General features: G+C 40.6%; 1 protein-coding gene across 1 annotated transcript in view; it reads left to right on the top strand.

Annotated features, from left to right (window-relative positions):
- The window catches only part of CAD (carbamoyl-phosphate synthetase 2, aspartate transcarbamylase, and dihydroorotase), a gene marked incomplete in the record, with an annotated part of 2,299,829 nt that overhangs the window by 1,895,424 nt on the left and 387,275 nt on the right, over positions 1 to 17,130 (top strand). Inside the window, 1 exon segment of the mRNA XM_044075466.1 lies at positions 5,824 to 5,910. Within this exon segment, the coding sequence (XP_043931401.1) occupies positions 5,824 to 5,910 (87 nt within the window).

Here is a 17,130-nt window from a genome sequence, read left to right as displayed (position 1 = left end):
GCAGACCTTTTACTCCCCCCCCCCCCCGGTCGCCTCCCTGATTGGGTGGAGGGGGGGGGCATTTTCAGGGCAGGACAGTCCATGGCACATGGCAACCCTTCGAATGCCACTTGCGCATAAACGTCCTGGAGATGAGAGCAGTGCTTTTGATGTTGCAAGCCCTTCAAGACTCTCTTCCCATGGGGACGATTGCAATTCGGACGGACAATATGTCCGTAGTATGGTATATCAACAAGCAGGGCGGAACCAGGTCATATCCCCTGTGTCGAGAAGCATCACACTCTGGCAATGGCCGATCTCTTCTCAGTGGTTTCTTATAGCAACGCATATCCCCGGGAAGTCCAATGTCATAGCGGACAGGCTGAGCAGAGCTGTTCTCATGCCTCACGAGTGGTCTCTCAAGCAATCGGTGACGGACAAAATATTTCGGAAGTGGGGGTTTCCTTGCTGCGATCTTTTTGCAACACCACAAAACAGCAAGTGCCTCGACTTCTTCACTCTTTCCCCCTTCCAGGCCATCCCCCCAGAGACGCTGTAGTCCACGATTGGCCTCAGGGACTTCTTTACGCCTTTCCCCCCTTTCCGTTAATCACACAAACAATTCAGAAAGCTACCGCCTTGAGGGGCCAAGATGATCCTCATTGCCCCTTATTGGCCTCGACAGATATGGTTCCCTTTCCTGCATCGCTATCTTTTGCAGCAGCCTTGGCATCTGGATCCAATGCCAGATCTTTTGGTCCATCAATCAGGGCAGCTGGACCAATCCCTCCAATCTCTCAACCTCACAGCTTGGTTGCTCCACTTCCGTCCCTAGCCAGGCTTCCAATGATTTCAAATTCTGTCCGCGATATCGTAGCTTCCCCTAAGTCTTCCACCAGAAGGATCTATGCTAGTAAATGGCAATGCTTTTCCTTTTGTGCAAAGGCTAGGAACATAGATCCATTCACTGCTCCAATACACTCGGTCTTGGATTTCCTAGCCAAAATCTTTCACTCAGGATCTTCTTCCTCCACAGTAGAAGTTCAGCTAGCAGCCATCTCAAGTTTTCACATAGGCTTGTCGGACTCCAACATCATGTCCCATAAGCTTTGCAAGGCATTCCTCAGAGGTATCTTTTTACTCAGGCCTCCGATCAAAGACCCCCCACCACCACCACCATAGTGGGATTTAAACTTCGTTTTAGCATCCTTGATTCTCCCTCCCTTTGAACCTGCGGCCTCCTGTTCCTTGAAGTTACTTTCTGGAAGACACTATTCCTAGTCGCCATTACGTCTGCTAGGAGAGTATCTGAACTTCATGCCCTCTGCATTCGCCCTCCTTATTTAGTGTTCCACAAAGACAGGGTTTCTCTAAGAACTAACCCGTCTTTTTTACCCAAGGTGGCTTCTCAGACAAATTTAAACCAATCTATTGATCTTCCAGTTCTCTTTCCTAATTATTCAAACGGTGCGCTTGGACATTCATCATCAGCTCCGCTTCTATCTGGACAGAACTAAACAATTCAGGAAATCTTATCAACTCTTTTTATCCTATGCAGAGAGTAAAAAGGGTCTTCCGGTGTCTAAAGTAACCCTGTCTAGGTGGCTGTCTTCTGTGATTACCTGTATTTATCAACTCAGAGGTAAAGAATTGCTTTCTAGGCCAAGAGCCCATTCAACCACAGCGTTGGCTACATCTACAGCTTTTCAAGCTAGATTACCAATAGACACCATCTGTGCGGCTGCCACATGGGCCTCTCCTCATACTTTCGTTGCACATTACAAATTGGACATGGCCTCCAGAAACAGGGCAAATTTTGGTTCCACCGTTCTCAAGAGTCTGTTTCAATGAGCCACCCAGGATGAATGAAGGTGAGATTGACAACTTAACATTGAGAAGTTGTGTACCTACCATAACGTTCCATGTTAGTTGTCTTCCCTCGCCTTCTTTCTTGAGTCCCGCCCACCATCCCCCTAGCCTGGACAGACAGAGGTTTTTCCCCTTCTTACAGGTGGCCTTATCTTGCACTATTCCTAGCTCAGACAAGTTGGTCCTGGGGGGTAGATACAGCTTCAGGTAGTGATATTTGGGGAGTTTTCTTCTTTCTCCTTCTCCACCTCAGAGGGGAGACTGAATTGGCTATGGTTTCTTAGCTACCAAACGAGATCTGGGTAGTTACCGCCTAGCATCATGGGATATAGGGTTGCCTCGAGCCAGTAAAATTAGCTTTCGAGCTTTAGTGTAGGCCAAGTCAGAGCTGAGGTTCGGCTCCGAACCCGTCCAGCAAGAAAGAAGGCGAAAGAAGACAACCAACATGGAACGTTATGGTAGGTACATAACTTCTCTTTTCCACCCAGTCTAGTCCAGTTACTGTATCCTGGGGAATATGTAAATTTTGTCTGAGTTTCTACAGCTAAATTCACATCTTCCATACCAGATGTTTTCATTCTTTAGAAATTTACCCTCTTGTTTTCCCTTCTAGGTTCCCCTGGCACAACCTGCTTATACTTGTAAATAATAATCCTTGCTGAAAGCTGCTTATTTCTCCAGAAATTCTCCTAAGCTGTAAAATAGCAGCACCCCTACCCATTAACAACATTCACTGCTGAATTCTTATTCTCCCCAAATTCTTCTAAACCCCATAGTAGTAGTTTTTAGGTAGAATATAAATACATGTCAGATTACTACTCCTCTTCCTGCCCTGTGAGAAATCCCTTACTGCTACAAATTTGTCTGTCATTGTTGATCTGTGTTCTTACAGTATTGCTTCTCTGTTCCTTTGTTCATGATAAAATTGCTGAATGTCCATCCCAGAATCCTTTTTGGCAAATTTCACATGCTCATGTCTATCCAAATGCGTGTCCTGTAACAGTATTCGCACCCATCACTTTAAGTAAGTGCTCTTTGCTTTAGCTGTACTTGCAGGACAATTTACATTCCATGTTAATATTAGTAGAGCAGCCATTCTTATAAAAGATTTTATTTCCACATATACATGATATTTCATTTGATTCTATTTTTTAATTTGTAGCTTAGATAAACATAATGTTTAGCAAGCTGATCTTTTATGTACTTGCTTCTTATTTCTAGTTGAACCCACGTAATATTTTTCCAGGCTTTTTGCTTCAGTAAAAACACAAAAGGCACTAAATAGCATTTTAAACCCCCAACCCATTTTAACTCGGAGCAAATGCATGAAACTCTCTGTTCTGAGCAGACGCATGAAGTTGTGTATTTTACAAAAAGGAAGAGCAATTGTGTTTAATCGATTGCTGCACCCACAAGCATTACCTATGCTAAAGTTAGTTAATGAGGCTAAAGTGAATGTTAGTGTTCCCTCTTGTACAGATTACTGTCTGTCTTTATCTCATCTCTGTATTCCCCTCCCATATATAGAAGTGAGAATGGAATGTGTAATGTCATTACTGGAATATGATGTTTGCTGCTCTTCCTGCAAGTCCCTTATAAAGGTTTTTTTTTTTTCTTTTGGATTGTGTGATGCGGTTCCACTTTTGAATAAGCGGTAAAGACATTTAGTCTTTACATTCAAGAATTTAAGTAGATAACATGCAGAAATTAAGTGCAAAGCTAAATATAGAAAGTGCTGTCTGATGAATAAGCCGTTTTAATTTGTGAACCAGTGTGCTTATACCAAATACACTGCAGAATGTCTTCATCCAAAAGTAGGGAAAATGGCAACAAAAATCAAGTTGCCACTTTGCAAAATGGGAAAATAGTAATTCTTGTAACTGGTTAATTTATACCATTTGGAAAGACAGAATGGAGAGCAGAAGGTACTGGTGGTAGTCTCTCAGTTCTTGCCATGGATGCAAAGGGCAGTGTGTAACAATGGAAATGTGAAAGGGAGCAGTTCGTCTTCAGAACATTATCATGGTTCTTAGCCAGTTGATCAAGGACATTATAATTAAACTAGTAATTGAAGAACCGCAGAATGTAATGTTGAGCTTTGTAAGATAGTAGGTGAGCTTCTGGCAAGTAATTCTACTGCTGCTGTAACTAGCTTACCTAATACCAAGACAGTTAGCAAAGTGTTTAGAGATTGCAGTGAGTGAATCCTAATTTCAGTGGTAACAGTCTGAACAACATTGTAGAATTACAGCTAGTGCACTTGCCTTTGAAATGCGAGATATGTAGAGTCCAGTGTGCTGTTAATAACCGTCATTAACATTCATGATTTGTGTTGGTCACCATTTATATTAGTTAATGGAGAATTTCCCTTACAAGACTGATCCAGGTAAGCAAATGTATATAGTTCATAAGGAAGAGAGCTAGGGTAGTTCCAGTTGTCTACGCACTTATGCCATCTAAGTAAGAATGTGACTAATGGATTCTGGCATAGCTTACATGAGGTGTACTGCATTTGCTTCACCCAAGAAAGTTGTGAAGACCTTTATTCCTATTAGGGAAGACATGTCTCCAAAAGCAGTATCCCTTTGCAGGCCACACAGTTATGGAATGTGGAAATCTACACACTGTAGATTTGCTCTCTTGTACAATATTTCATTTTGGAACTTTTACAACATATGCAGCTTAGGTTTCCCTCATGCACAATGCAGTAGAATGCTGTCACCACCATTTAAGAATGTTGCTAGGAAGGAGATTTATTAATGTAGTTGACCTTCTGAGAATGCTACAGTTACAACAGAAGTACTTTAGTGTTTTGCGTCAGAGTACTAATGTGTATTGAGTTCATTTTCTAAATAAAAACTGCCGCTGCTAAAAGAAAACGATTTCATTAGACTACTTGAGGTAGATGATTCTTCTCCTAGAGGTCTGGTAGAAGTAGTGACTTAGCATTGCTCTTTCTGCAACTGAGTGTATATTTCATTGGTCAACAAAGTGTTGATGTTAATCATTGTTTTGTTGCACAATAGACAATGTAATGCTAATTTTCAGTCTTGGGTAAAATAATGAAATAATAAAAATGCCATATTTTGTATCAAGCGTAGAAAATCAGTATGTTACCATTATGTGTATATATTACATGAATATTGTCGGATGTCTGATGTGTAATGTGCACATCCAGTAACAAGCAAACATGAAAGATATTATTTACCACAGTGCTCAAGTATGTGTCCATTAGCAGCACACTTATATTTCTGTGGTTCATAATGCATACAGCATATATTATACTACAGCAAATTCCTCAAATTCATTATCTTTGATGAACATGTACAGTGTGTTCTACCACCTTGCTTGCTCTTCTGTGCATTGCCATTTTAATGTGGTGAAATTATTTGCACACTGCCATGACCTGTAGACTTTACTGCAGTCACTCATGCTACGTGAACAAAGGGCCTGTGAATGCATGAACCCCATGCATCCTATTTGTTTTGCTTCATAATGAATTCTGCATCATTTCACATGACCTCAACCTTTGCTGCAGTGCTTGTTGTTTTAACAAATGCACACACAAGCAACCTGAAACAATAACTTTACCTTACTGTATGCGAATAGGAATCCCTACCTGTTAACATCATAGCCAAGTAAATGTTATGTTGCATTGTAAATTAAAAACATAAAAGGAGCACCTTAACTTCTATTTCTAATAAAAAGTATGAGTTTATTAACATGCTTGATAGGGGAAAATGTTACTAGTCGTTAACGTTTAAATATGATTCACCTTAAAAGCCAGAGGTTTAAGGTATGCAGATAAACTCACTGACATTTTATTTTATATGCAGTAATCATTTATAAGTTGTGTTATACTGATCTAGTGGCTGAATTGTCTTTTAATACACCAGTATGTTTATGTAGATGTTTATTTATTCACTTGTTTTATCAGCTTTAAATATATTCATTTGTTTTGTTTTAATTTTTCAGTAGATGGTGCGATTTCAACCACTCCCCTGATAGAAAGGAATATTTCTGGCAAAAAATGTTTGAATAATCACCAAACACCTGGTACAGGTGAAGTGATTTTTGTCTGATATACCTTAAAAACCAGAAGTCTAAGACAAATATTTACTTCTGCTCCTTTTATGTATAACCAGCACATGTAAGTGGTGTCTTATTCCTGGTTCAGTGGTAGAATTGTTACCTGTTGTGCAGGATGTCAGAGTTTGATTAAATCACTTACTTATTTTATCTGTTTATTTTTTCATTTATATTATTTTCATTTTATCAGATTAACTGTTGTATTTTAGAAGCATTTTATCATTTTAGGTGTATTTTGTTGTGCTAACACAATAATTGAGGCATCCATCTATGATAGTGTAGAGTAATAAAAACCTGTCAATGGCATAAGCCAGCCAGGTTCAAATGTCTGCTTTGGTGACTGACTGCTGACAAGGAGGATGGGCATCCTGAGAGTGTACCATTCCCTTTGTAAAAGAGGCAGAAGGCATAACTCATGGCTTTTTAGTGGGTGTTAGGGTAACAAAGCCACCAGTGAGTGGTAGCCTTCAGAGTTGGGGGGTGTGGAAGTGTGCACCCTTCCTTGGAAAGGAGTTGTGACATGATTTGCTAATTCCTTCATAAAGTGAGTGGGGGTTAGTGCCATTGTTAATGTCCTTATTTCTGGGAAGGCACAAGAAATCCTAATGTCAGCCTGAACGATGTCCCCTCAGATGGCCATTGCATCCATACTTCTGAAAGATTCCCTACTATGGAGGAACAAACAGGCTCAAGTCTATTTGGAGGAGGCATAATAGTTACCTGTCTTTATGGCAAAAACTCTGTAAGGAAAAAACATTGTTTGGACCTTCTACTTCTGCTTTTGTGTTATTGTCACGTAGATGGTAAATTGCTATATGGTACTTATTCTGTCACAAGATCTTCATGAGTATGTCAACCATCTGGTCCACCTGCCCTTGTTCCCTGCGAGGTCCTGGGATGTGTGGTGCTTTTAGTGTTTCTCCTTAAGGCCATTGTTTTGTGTATGGGACAGAACTGAGAGTTTGGCCTTCTGTGACCATCACTACATACAGCTGGGTCACCTGGAGAATGTGCCTTCTAATTACTGAAGAAGTATTGATTGAGCAGCTCCTGCTGGTGGAATGTTCAAAAGATTAATAAGGACATATTTGCTGACATGCTGTGGAAGCTCAGAGTCGCATTATTTAAAGTAACATTTTCAAATTCTAAATTTCATTTGGTTTAGCCATCTACAGTGATAGCACACTTTGTACTTTCGTTTGTGCATAGAGGGGAAAAATAACTGAAAGTATTTTTTTCCAGGGGATAGGCTTCTACCCCCTAGTACGAGAGCAGTCCCCCCTGTCTGTATTCTTTTTAAATCTGAGTCACTGTACCTTAAAGGAGGAGTGGGTTGAGGTGGAGTGGCTGTAACTTTCAGGGTTGTACATTCGTATAGTTTGAAAAACAAGTAATTTTCACCGAGATCTGTTTTGGTGAGTTCTGATTCCTTACAGTGACACACACACACACACACACACACACACGCACACGCACACACACACGCGCACACTTTGCAGGTGCTGCCCAGTTGGTAATAGTGGGATTTCCTTCTGATATCCCCATCTTGGCACATGCTCCCATGTGCATGTGAGCCTTAGACCTAGTACATGTGATGTTAAGCACTGGACCACTGACATATACTCAGTTATTTGTTTTTTCTTGGTGTTTATTGATGAGAACAAATCAAAACAGAGTAAACAAAAGTTTTGAAGTACGAACAGCAGTAATAAAAACTACTTACAAAATTAACAACATAACCATGTTCGCCAGTTTTGTGGTGGCAATTTGCAATCTGAATTGCACCATAATTTTATATCAGTGTCATTTATTTTATATAACTCATTTTCAGCAGAGCTTCACAATCTTATGTTGACATTCATTTCTCTCCACTCTTCTCTTTCCCCGTTTTGTTCTTCATTTTACAAAAAGATCTCTCATTCTGTTAAAATTCTACTAAGTTGTATTGCGAGATCTGTTGATCATTCTTCATTGTATTTCATACCCTGCATATTTTGTTCAAACAACTTGGAACAGTATTGCTTACAACTCTTATCTTGGCTTAGCACTTGGTCAGACTGAGACATTTCATCATAACACTAACAGTGATGATCTTGTGGTAGTATATCCAGTCATGGCCAACAACAGAAGGTGCAAAGATCATATCCTCCAAAAATAAAAAGGCACAGTCAGTCTTCAGCAATATCAGCCAGTCATCAGCAATAAAACAATATGCTATAACCATGCAGCAACATAAAAGCAGTGCCTCAACATATACATGACTTTCATATAAAACTTCAACTAAAATAACAATAAAATATTTGTTTCTGTAAAAAAAAAAAAAACTTGACTAACGATGATCACTAATAGTATAAAGTATAAGCCCAGAAACGTGTTCCTTCCAGAACAGCACAATCCATTCACTCACGTGGTGTAGATCAGTAATGGTCTTTAAGGTCTTAAGTGAACAAGACACATCTGCGAAACAGAGATACTGCCATATTACCCAGTTATGGGCAGGTAACAAGACTGACACCTGGCACATATGTTGAGTCTGTCAGTGTACAGCTTTAAAATCTCTGCACAGACTCATGCAGGGGTGCTGTGTTTGCACCACAACTGAATGCCAGTATTATCATTCAGATGTTGGCAGAAACAAGTTTCCATTTAGTTTCATCCTCATTATCTGACCACTTGATCTTCAACCTTGGTGGAATCATGGGCAGTGTTAAAGCTCCAAAATACTAGTTATTTGGGTTTCCCAAGTAATTCTCTTGCATTATGCTGCACCCACCAAACATGTAACTATATTTTTTCTTGCTCTTCTCTCTCCCAGTCCTTCAGCAGATTCAGAACATTCAATACTGTTATGGTTCCACCACTAGTAATTCATTTCTCATATAATCCAGAGACTGAAGCAAACCTTGCAACATTGCCATCACCAGCTGAGCTCTGGATCTCTATGGAGAACCACAGGGAATGATAGCTTTTGCTGAAATCTGCACTGATACTCTTTTGTAGGCACCATAAACTGCAATGTCTGCTGAACTCATGATACACCATTACGTGTTTTCCTTGCACTCAAATTATTTTTCTTGGTTACTGCAACTAGTTGCTTTTTGTGCCAAGTCACATGTTGCACCAGAATTTCTTTCACTTGACCATTAATTCCCATCACTCATGGCAGTCTGTATGCCCTTTCATTCTAAACAATCTCTTGGAGAAACCTATGTAATCCAAGCAAACAAATCCAAACTGCAGCTCAGGAAACAAACAAAGGCTCAAACCTTTCCATTGTGCCATTTCATTTTTCACAGCTTTGAGGCATTCAAAACCTTTTTGGCTTACAACATTCCACTTTGTCCCTGACTGACCTTCTTGCCTTATCTAAAATAACCAGCGAGTTCAATATAAAGATTTTACTTAGTTAATTCCACCAGCTTGTTTTGCACATCAGTAACATGCTGTTCAGGTAGCAGTATGGAGTCATATTTTGCTTCCGCCAATTCATTGGAATTGGTTGTTTGACTCCTGAATCATTAAAGACTTTTCTGCTGTCTTGCTACTTCACTAGTCTCCTCTATGTCCAGCTTCCCAAGCCTCATTTCTTGTCAGTAGTTTTGTCATTAACAATATTAACATCAGCCAGCTGCCTGTGTCTTTCTAGGTTTTTTTACACACACCCCTCCATTTTTACCCATGTCCAAGAACATCTTCAGTAGTACAAATTTCTCAACCATTGCAGTCAAAATTAGACTTTATTACTACTAAATGATCAGATTCTACAGAAGGGCTGAAGGGAAAAGCCAGTCTCTTGACGCAGGCAAAACTACTGGAGATTTCCTTTGCTGGTTTTCTGAGGTGAATGTACCTTTGAAATATTTATCCAACATGTCACTAAGAACTCCCCTAAATTGACCCATAGTATCTCTGAGAGATACTTTGCATGAGATATTGCAACAAGGTACCAGCACTTAAAACCTGCCGTCTTTACCAGACCATCTCAAGGCCTACATCACCATGATGAATTTGGCAACTGTGGTGAATGGTGAACATAGGAAGTGACAGATTCCTTAAATTTTCACAAATCCTTTCCATACAAGCAGCTGAAGATGAGGGATCTGTAAGCAGAGCCGGTGTTAGCATTTTGGGGGGCCCCCAGCAAATGTCAAGTTCGGAGGGGGCCCCTATGTACTTTTGTCAAAGTATCACCCAGTAACTGTCACCCCTCTGAAGCAGCATTTTAGTTCATGCTGCAAACTTTTAGGTGTAGTGTATGTGTATACAGTGACCTTGTAGCTACAATGCTGTTACAGTACAACAGGCCTATGTGTACCATACTGTATTCGCCCATTAGGTGAAATGCTGTCTATATGCTCTACAGTACATGTTTATTTATTTTTCATAATCTATTCATCCAGTGATTACTTGTACAGAAATTGATTAAGGAAAGAAATTCAGTGTTGCTGTTCAGCTAACGTTTTCCTAGCATCCTTTCAACTCACCTTTCCTGACCAAGACAGCACAGTAATAACCATTTAAGAATAACTCAAAAAAGCCAGGGCCCAAGAAACCATAGGTTTACAGTTGATCTGGGATGCATTTTAGAGTATTTTCCTTTTAATCTGGTGGCGCCTTAAACAAAAACCAAGAGTATAAAAAGAATTTCGGTCTTTTTTTCTTTCAGGGAAAATATAAGTTGTGCCCAAGGCTTAATGTTCAAAGAAGACAAAATAGTAGCTCACAACAAACTAACAAGCCATTTGTTTGAATGCAGAGGCGCCACCTGGGAATATGGCCTGCCTCCCTAACCCCCCCCCCCAAAAAAAAGCCAGTCGTTGCCTATGCATCCCTATGGTGGTAGACTGGGATGAAAGCAGAGGTTCAGATTGCCGCAGTCATGTGTTTCAAGTGAGTGCTGACATACATGTACATAGCATGCCTCCTCACTCCTCAACCCTTACCATCAAAGGCCAGCTACCTGTATACGTGTCTGATGTAAAATTAAAAATATAATGATTACAGTAAGGTGTTTTACTGTGTTGCTCCTAGACAGTACACAAGCTATGGTAACCGTTTTTGTACACTTCTGGGGTCTGTGAGAAAAGTAAAAGAAGCAATGATCTCACTGTCCTCAGCCCAAACAAAAGCTGTAATGACCTCATCTGCACACCTTAATGGTTTGATTGTAATGAAAATAAAATAAGTAACTGCAGACTTCAGCCCCCCCCCCCCCCCCCCCCAATAACCTACAGCAACTTTCTGTATGCACACATCTGAGCCGGGCTGATTTTTAGAATGACTGCAGTTGAGAGCACAGGGCATTATCAGCTTTATCCTAACAAGGTCAGCCCTGTCAGGTTAAAGAGCTTAAGCAGAAAATGATTACCTTTTTTCCTCATTTTCCCCAATCAGCAGCAGCTTTTGTGGGGTCCTCACACAGTCTTTGGTGATTAAGGGAGCCCCCCCCCCCGTATCGATTTATACAGTCTCGGGAGTGGGGGGGCCCACTAGACCCTTTGAAAACTGAAGTGTCTGAATGTCCTGCGATATATTTTATGTATTACTTTTGAAATACAATTACTTCTTAGCTACATTTTTCACTGCTACCCAGAACAATAATGCATGTGTCCTGGAATTATTAGGTGTGTGCAGAGATAAAAATCAGTGATATTGTTTTACAAATGCACACAAAAATCCATAGCAGTACTAGTTTTGTACTTATTTCAGCAAGTAATATATTGTGCAGCACTAGTATTGCCACACCAGATCAGTGACTGCTGCTTAACAGTTGTCAGACAGCAGCACAGGTAAGTTACTTTTATTTACCTCTGAGGAGTATTGCATACCTGTAACTTGTCCTTGATTTCACAGACCTTCCCTGATTTTGCTCTGTCCGTAAAATGTTTGATTTGCTAATTCATTCAGGAATACAGACAGTCAGTAAATCAGGCATCAGAGGTTTATGCCTCTTATTGCCCAAAAAAATGCATGTTGATGCAAAGGGTGTTATTTTATTAACTTTTTAAGTGACTTAGAGTAATATTTAAAACATTTTCCTGCTTCTGAGCCTTTATTCTGCTGGGTTTTTTTTTTTTTTTTTTTTTTTTATATTGTGCTGAATTCTTCTGCATTGAAGTTGAGAGTTGTAGTTTCTGGTGTTCTACCAGTCTTTATAGAACACCCTGAAAGAAAAAAAAAATCCTTGAAGATCTGAAGCAAGCATCAGCTGTCCTTAAAATGCAAGGTTTGCACTCAATTCAGTCGGTCCAGCTTGTTGACCTTTCTACTGCTTACCTTGCTTATGTTCAATGTTAGCTTTTTCGTAACAGGGTCATACCACAGCTGTGCTCAGGTTAAAATGGAATTGTGAAGCCTGTTACTTGATAAAACACTGTTACTATAACCAGAGATATATGTTTGAATTTTAAAGGAGATATAAATGAGAGTTATCATCCACCTGGTTTATAGAGTATACAAGATTCATGAACCAGCTTTTGTTAGAGATGTTTGATGGAGATGCTGCAAAATATCGAGATAAGATGACTTGCTGTGGTTGGGCGCCCCCCCCCCCCTGACTGTGGGGTTTGCTGGTGCCTAAAGCCGGCTAGGTCTGTAAGCCAGGCATCCACCAAAGCAGCCTGTTGCAAATTGTGTGAGACATTTCCCCATTGTTAGAGTCATGATGTTACCCTAGACTAGAGTGATAATACTGCTAGCTACTGTCACATGACAGGAGGGGGGAGTGCTAGAGGTGCAGCTTTGGTAGCTATATTGAGGGGATTATTCTGGGGTGCCATGCCTTTTCAAATTGTAATGTTTGAAGCATCATCTGTCCAGATTTGCTCATTTGAGCATTCCCTTTGCCCTCTTAGCAAAGGCTTGTTGGACAAACCTGGAACTGGTAAGTTTTCTCCGTTGGCTTTTCCCCCCAACGTTGAAGATTCCTTATGTCTTTTTGGTTTGGGTTGTCCTGTACAGGTTGACCAAATGGTGAATATCTGCATGCCATTTGATGAGACTTGTCTCAAAGCTTTGGGAGTGTAACATACTGAACAAAGTTTATGACATGGTTCTGTGCATGCATCTTGAATGAGGCACCACTGCCAGCTTTGCACCATAAGTAATTGGACCCTTACAACAAATGTTTTCTCGCTAGTTGTACTCGTTGAACCCCGGTCGCCCCTGCCTAATCTAGGGAGTGCTTCCTCTCCCTGCCTGTCTTCTTCCCTCAGTTTTCTCTGAGATGGATTATAAGGATCCTGTTATGTTTCTGTGGCATACAAGAATAGTACCTTCCCCCGACTTCCCTTAGTGCCATGCAGTGGACCATTCATTTTGAGGATGCTCTCAAGTACTCTTGAAATTCCAGTTAGGACTAAACTGTCGCTCATTGACCTTTTCCCCAGAAGCTTGATTAAAGTAGTATCAGGAGAGAAAAGGTTGAGAAACCTTGCACAGTATCTTATTGATACTGTCTTCAAAGTGTGTGGGTTTTTAAGACACCACCATAGACTGGTACATTTTTTCAACATTTCCCCTCAGCAGTGATGTGGAATTACATGTTGCTTGAACTGTAATTGGCTGCATGCATAATGTATGCAAAGTAATCAGAGCTGAGTTTAACATCTTAATCCACTAAAATAATTTATTTATGCTTATCTGGTTCCTGTAAGAAGCTGAGTGATTATTTTATGCATCAGTGAGATAAGGTGATTAGTCATTTGTTAAAACTGTTGGAAGTTGCTTTGCCAAGACGGTGCTGTAGATTTGCTCTTGTTTTTTACTGTCTGCCATATTGGTCTGAGCCTTGTTCTGCTGACAGCTTTGTTTTGTAGCTCCAAGTCATGTCTTGTTACCCGAGTCTGCTCTTTGAATACTTTCTAAACTGCCTGGTTAAGGCCCTAACTTACTGGAAAGTCTTCCATGAAAATGTGTGCTTTGAGAAGCTTATCAGTTTTTTAATTGCTTTCAAAAATTGTATATACTTGCAGTCTTTTTTTTTTTTTTTCACTGTGTCAGGCCATTTTTAAACATTTAAATATTTTTCAGCAACATTCTGATTTTCACGTTAGTTGTAGCTTTGTAAATTTTTTCTGTAATGCTTACTGATGTTATCTGTTTTGTTCCTTTTGTAATGATAAGTTAAACTTAATATAACTTCTTGTAAAAACACATCTTTATTTGTGGTAGGAATTACCTGTTAGGCACAACTTGGCAAAATATGCAGAGTATTTAAGTGCTGTTTCAACCCAGGAAAACTTCCAAGTAAAAGCAGTACAACTGACACTTTAAGGGATTTCCCTTTAGGAAGTTCAGTGATGTGCTGAAGACAAAACCTGAGTTTTTCATTAAGCTATATATTTTTACTTAAACACAGGCTTAAAGCTAAGCATGACCTTTTCCCAGCAGTTATTGAAGACCTTGATTGTGATGGGGTTTTAAAGTTCAAGTAACAATTCCGTTGTCGTTCTGAGTTGAAATTCATGGGGCCAGTACATAGTTTTTTGCCATTTTCTTTTAATTACGTTATTTGCAGATGAGCTCCCAGTATCTTCAGTAACATTTGATTTCTCATCTGATTTGTAATTAATGTTTCAGTTTTGGACATTAAACCTTAGACGCAGCTGATGTCTTTCTTGAAAGAAAAATGTCTGGAATTTGTACCTTACTGATTATTTGCTCAGGCTATCTTTTCACTGTAATGTATTTTGGAGCTACATTTTTTTTAAAATCTGCTTCAGTGCACCTCTGAATTATTTTTTCTTCTGTCAATGATGACCTTTATTACCCTAACATTTCTAGTTCTTCTAGCAAGTTATTCATTCACCTCTGGTAAATATGCTATACTAAGCATATTCACTGTGTATAGTTGGTTTCCCAGCTAATACTTCATACATGTGTATGTATATTATATATATAATATTATATTATTATTACATCATATATAATATTCCTTACAGTAAGGATACCCTACCAAAGGTGGCTTAATAATCCGCCCAGTATACCAAAGCCTTTAGGTTGCTAAAGGTGCACTGTACATCATATGTATGCTACCCGCATACAGTGTAGGGCATAAAGGCGACGTGTGGACATACCATCCTTAGAACATCTTTGCCGCCAGTCCGAATGTTCCATTGGGTTTTTTTCTCTCTTTTTGGCTGGTGGGGTTCATGTCATCCAGAAAGGTCAAATGTCAGTGTGGGAGACAGATTCCCCCATTGTCACAAGCAGTGTTTGTTTTGTCTCTGTTCTTCCCATGACCATACATCCTGTTCTGTTTTTGTCAGGCTTTCATCTCGAGGACTCTCCATAGTCTGCTTTCCTCTTTGGCTGTATATTTAGAGAACCAACGTATTAAACCTTTAGTAAAAGACATTAAGGAAGGGTGGCAGTGGTGGTGTGGTGGTTAGCGTTGCTGCCTCACAGCAAGAGGTTCTCCGGTTCGATCCTCGGCTGGGGTGCTTTCTGTGCGGAGTCTGCATGTCCTCCCTGTGGTCACGTGGGTTTCCTCCGGGTACTCCGGATGTTCTTCATTCCACATTGCTGCAGTCCTAACTATTGGGTAGTCCGCTGTCCAGTCGGCCCGAATACCAAAGTATATGGCTGACGTCGGTCAGGGCGCATTAGACTGACGTCAGTACGTCAGGGTACTAATGCGCATGACCGACGTCATATCCTCAGTCTTTTTTGCCGCATGGTCCGATGCAGAAGCAATTTTGCGAGTGCAGGTTGGCGTTCTGAAAGTTTCTGAAGTCAGAGTTTCAGACAGAATCAAAGTTGGCTAAGTACCCGCTAGAATATTTTGGTTTTTTCTTGCCTCAGTATTTAACCGATGTCAGAAAAGTGAATAACTGTATTTCTTGTGGGAAACAGATACCTCATAGGGATTACCATACTTTGTGTATACCTTGTTTAGGGCCTGAGCACGACGTTGTTGGATGCCGCTCTTGTGCTAGATTTAACAAACGCACTATTAAGAGAAGGTTAGACTGTGCCAGGTTAGTTTTGGGAAGCTGTTGTAATTATAAAATGCCGCCGGATGCTCCGGCGCCCACTTCGCCAAAAAGCGCAAGGACAAAGCAGCAAAGCCTAGAGTGGAAGAACCGACAGTCCCGGACGCCGGTTCTTTAGAAGGCTCAGTGGAGCCGGAGGTTCTGCCAGGTGTTTCTTTGCTGTCTCAGGAGAGACTTTACTGTTACAGGATGTATCCTCTCAGGAAGTAGGCCAGGCTGAGGGGCTTCTCAGGTGGCTGTTCTTCCTCTCTTCCTAAGGTGGTTAGAGCCTCCCCTTCTGTTTCCAAGGCTTCTTTGAGGGGCAGGCCAAGTTTAGCTTCAGTGGGGGTTTCTCCTAGTGCTTCAGGGTCTTTGCCTAAGAAACATATGCTTAAAATGGCAGAGGATTTGATTACTATGATTAGAGGTTCTATGCCCCCTCCTGAACCTGAGTTTGAGAGTTTTGAGCAATGTTCGGAGGCTTCTGAGTCTTCGGCTGAAGACTTGCAGGAGTATCCTCCTTATTCTGATGTGGATGATTCTACTCCTTCAGCTTCTCCTCCTGAGGATTTTTCATTTTCAGAGACTCTGCATTCCATGAGGGAGCATTTTAAATGGGAAGGTCAAGATTTCTCTGATTCCAGGAAGAGGCTTAGGGAATTCTTGTTTTTACCCCAGCATAGGCCTTTAGCTATACCTCCTGTTCTGAATGTGGTGGAAGATGTTTTTGCAGAGGCTTCCCTGAATCCTGATTCTTTGCCTCCTGCCCCAGTTAAACCGGATAGGTACTATAGGGTGCCTGAAGCTCATAAGTATCTTTTAAGAGTCCTAGGCAGACCCGAAACTGTCTCTCAGGGGCCTAAAGGTGTGAAGGCCTCTGTTGTTAAAAATCCTGTTCCTCCTGATAAAGAGGCAAGGGCTTTGGATAGATGGGGAAAGAAAGTGTATACTTCTTCCACTTTAGCCATGAGGGCGTTGAATTGTCAGTTTCACATGTTAAAATATCAGAATTACCTCCTTTCACAATTGAAATCTAAGGTGGATGCTCTGGCAGAAGGTATTGAGTGTAAAGAGTTGCAGGATTTAGTTCATGTGTCTGAACAGGTGGGTAAACATTCCTTGCAGTGTGGTTTTGATGCTGTGCAGGCCTCCTCGAGGGGGGAAAATATAAGTTGTGTCCAAGGGTTAAAGTTCAAAGAAGACAAAATAGTAGCCCACA

Source organism: Protopterus annectens, chromosome 6.part1, assembly GCF_019279795.1.
Source record: "Protopterus annectens isolate FY-2018-M chromosome 6.part1, PAN1.0, whole genome shotgun sequence".
Taxonomy (NCBI): domain Eukaryota; kingdom Metazoa; phylum Chordata; order Ceratodontiformes; family Protopteridae; genus Protopterus; species Protopterus annectens.
This window is presented reverse-complemented; position numbering and strand designations above follow the sequence as displayed.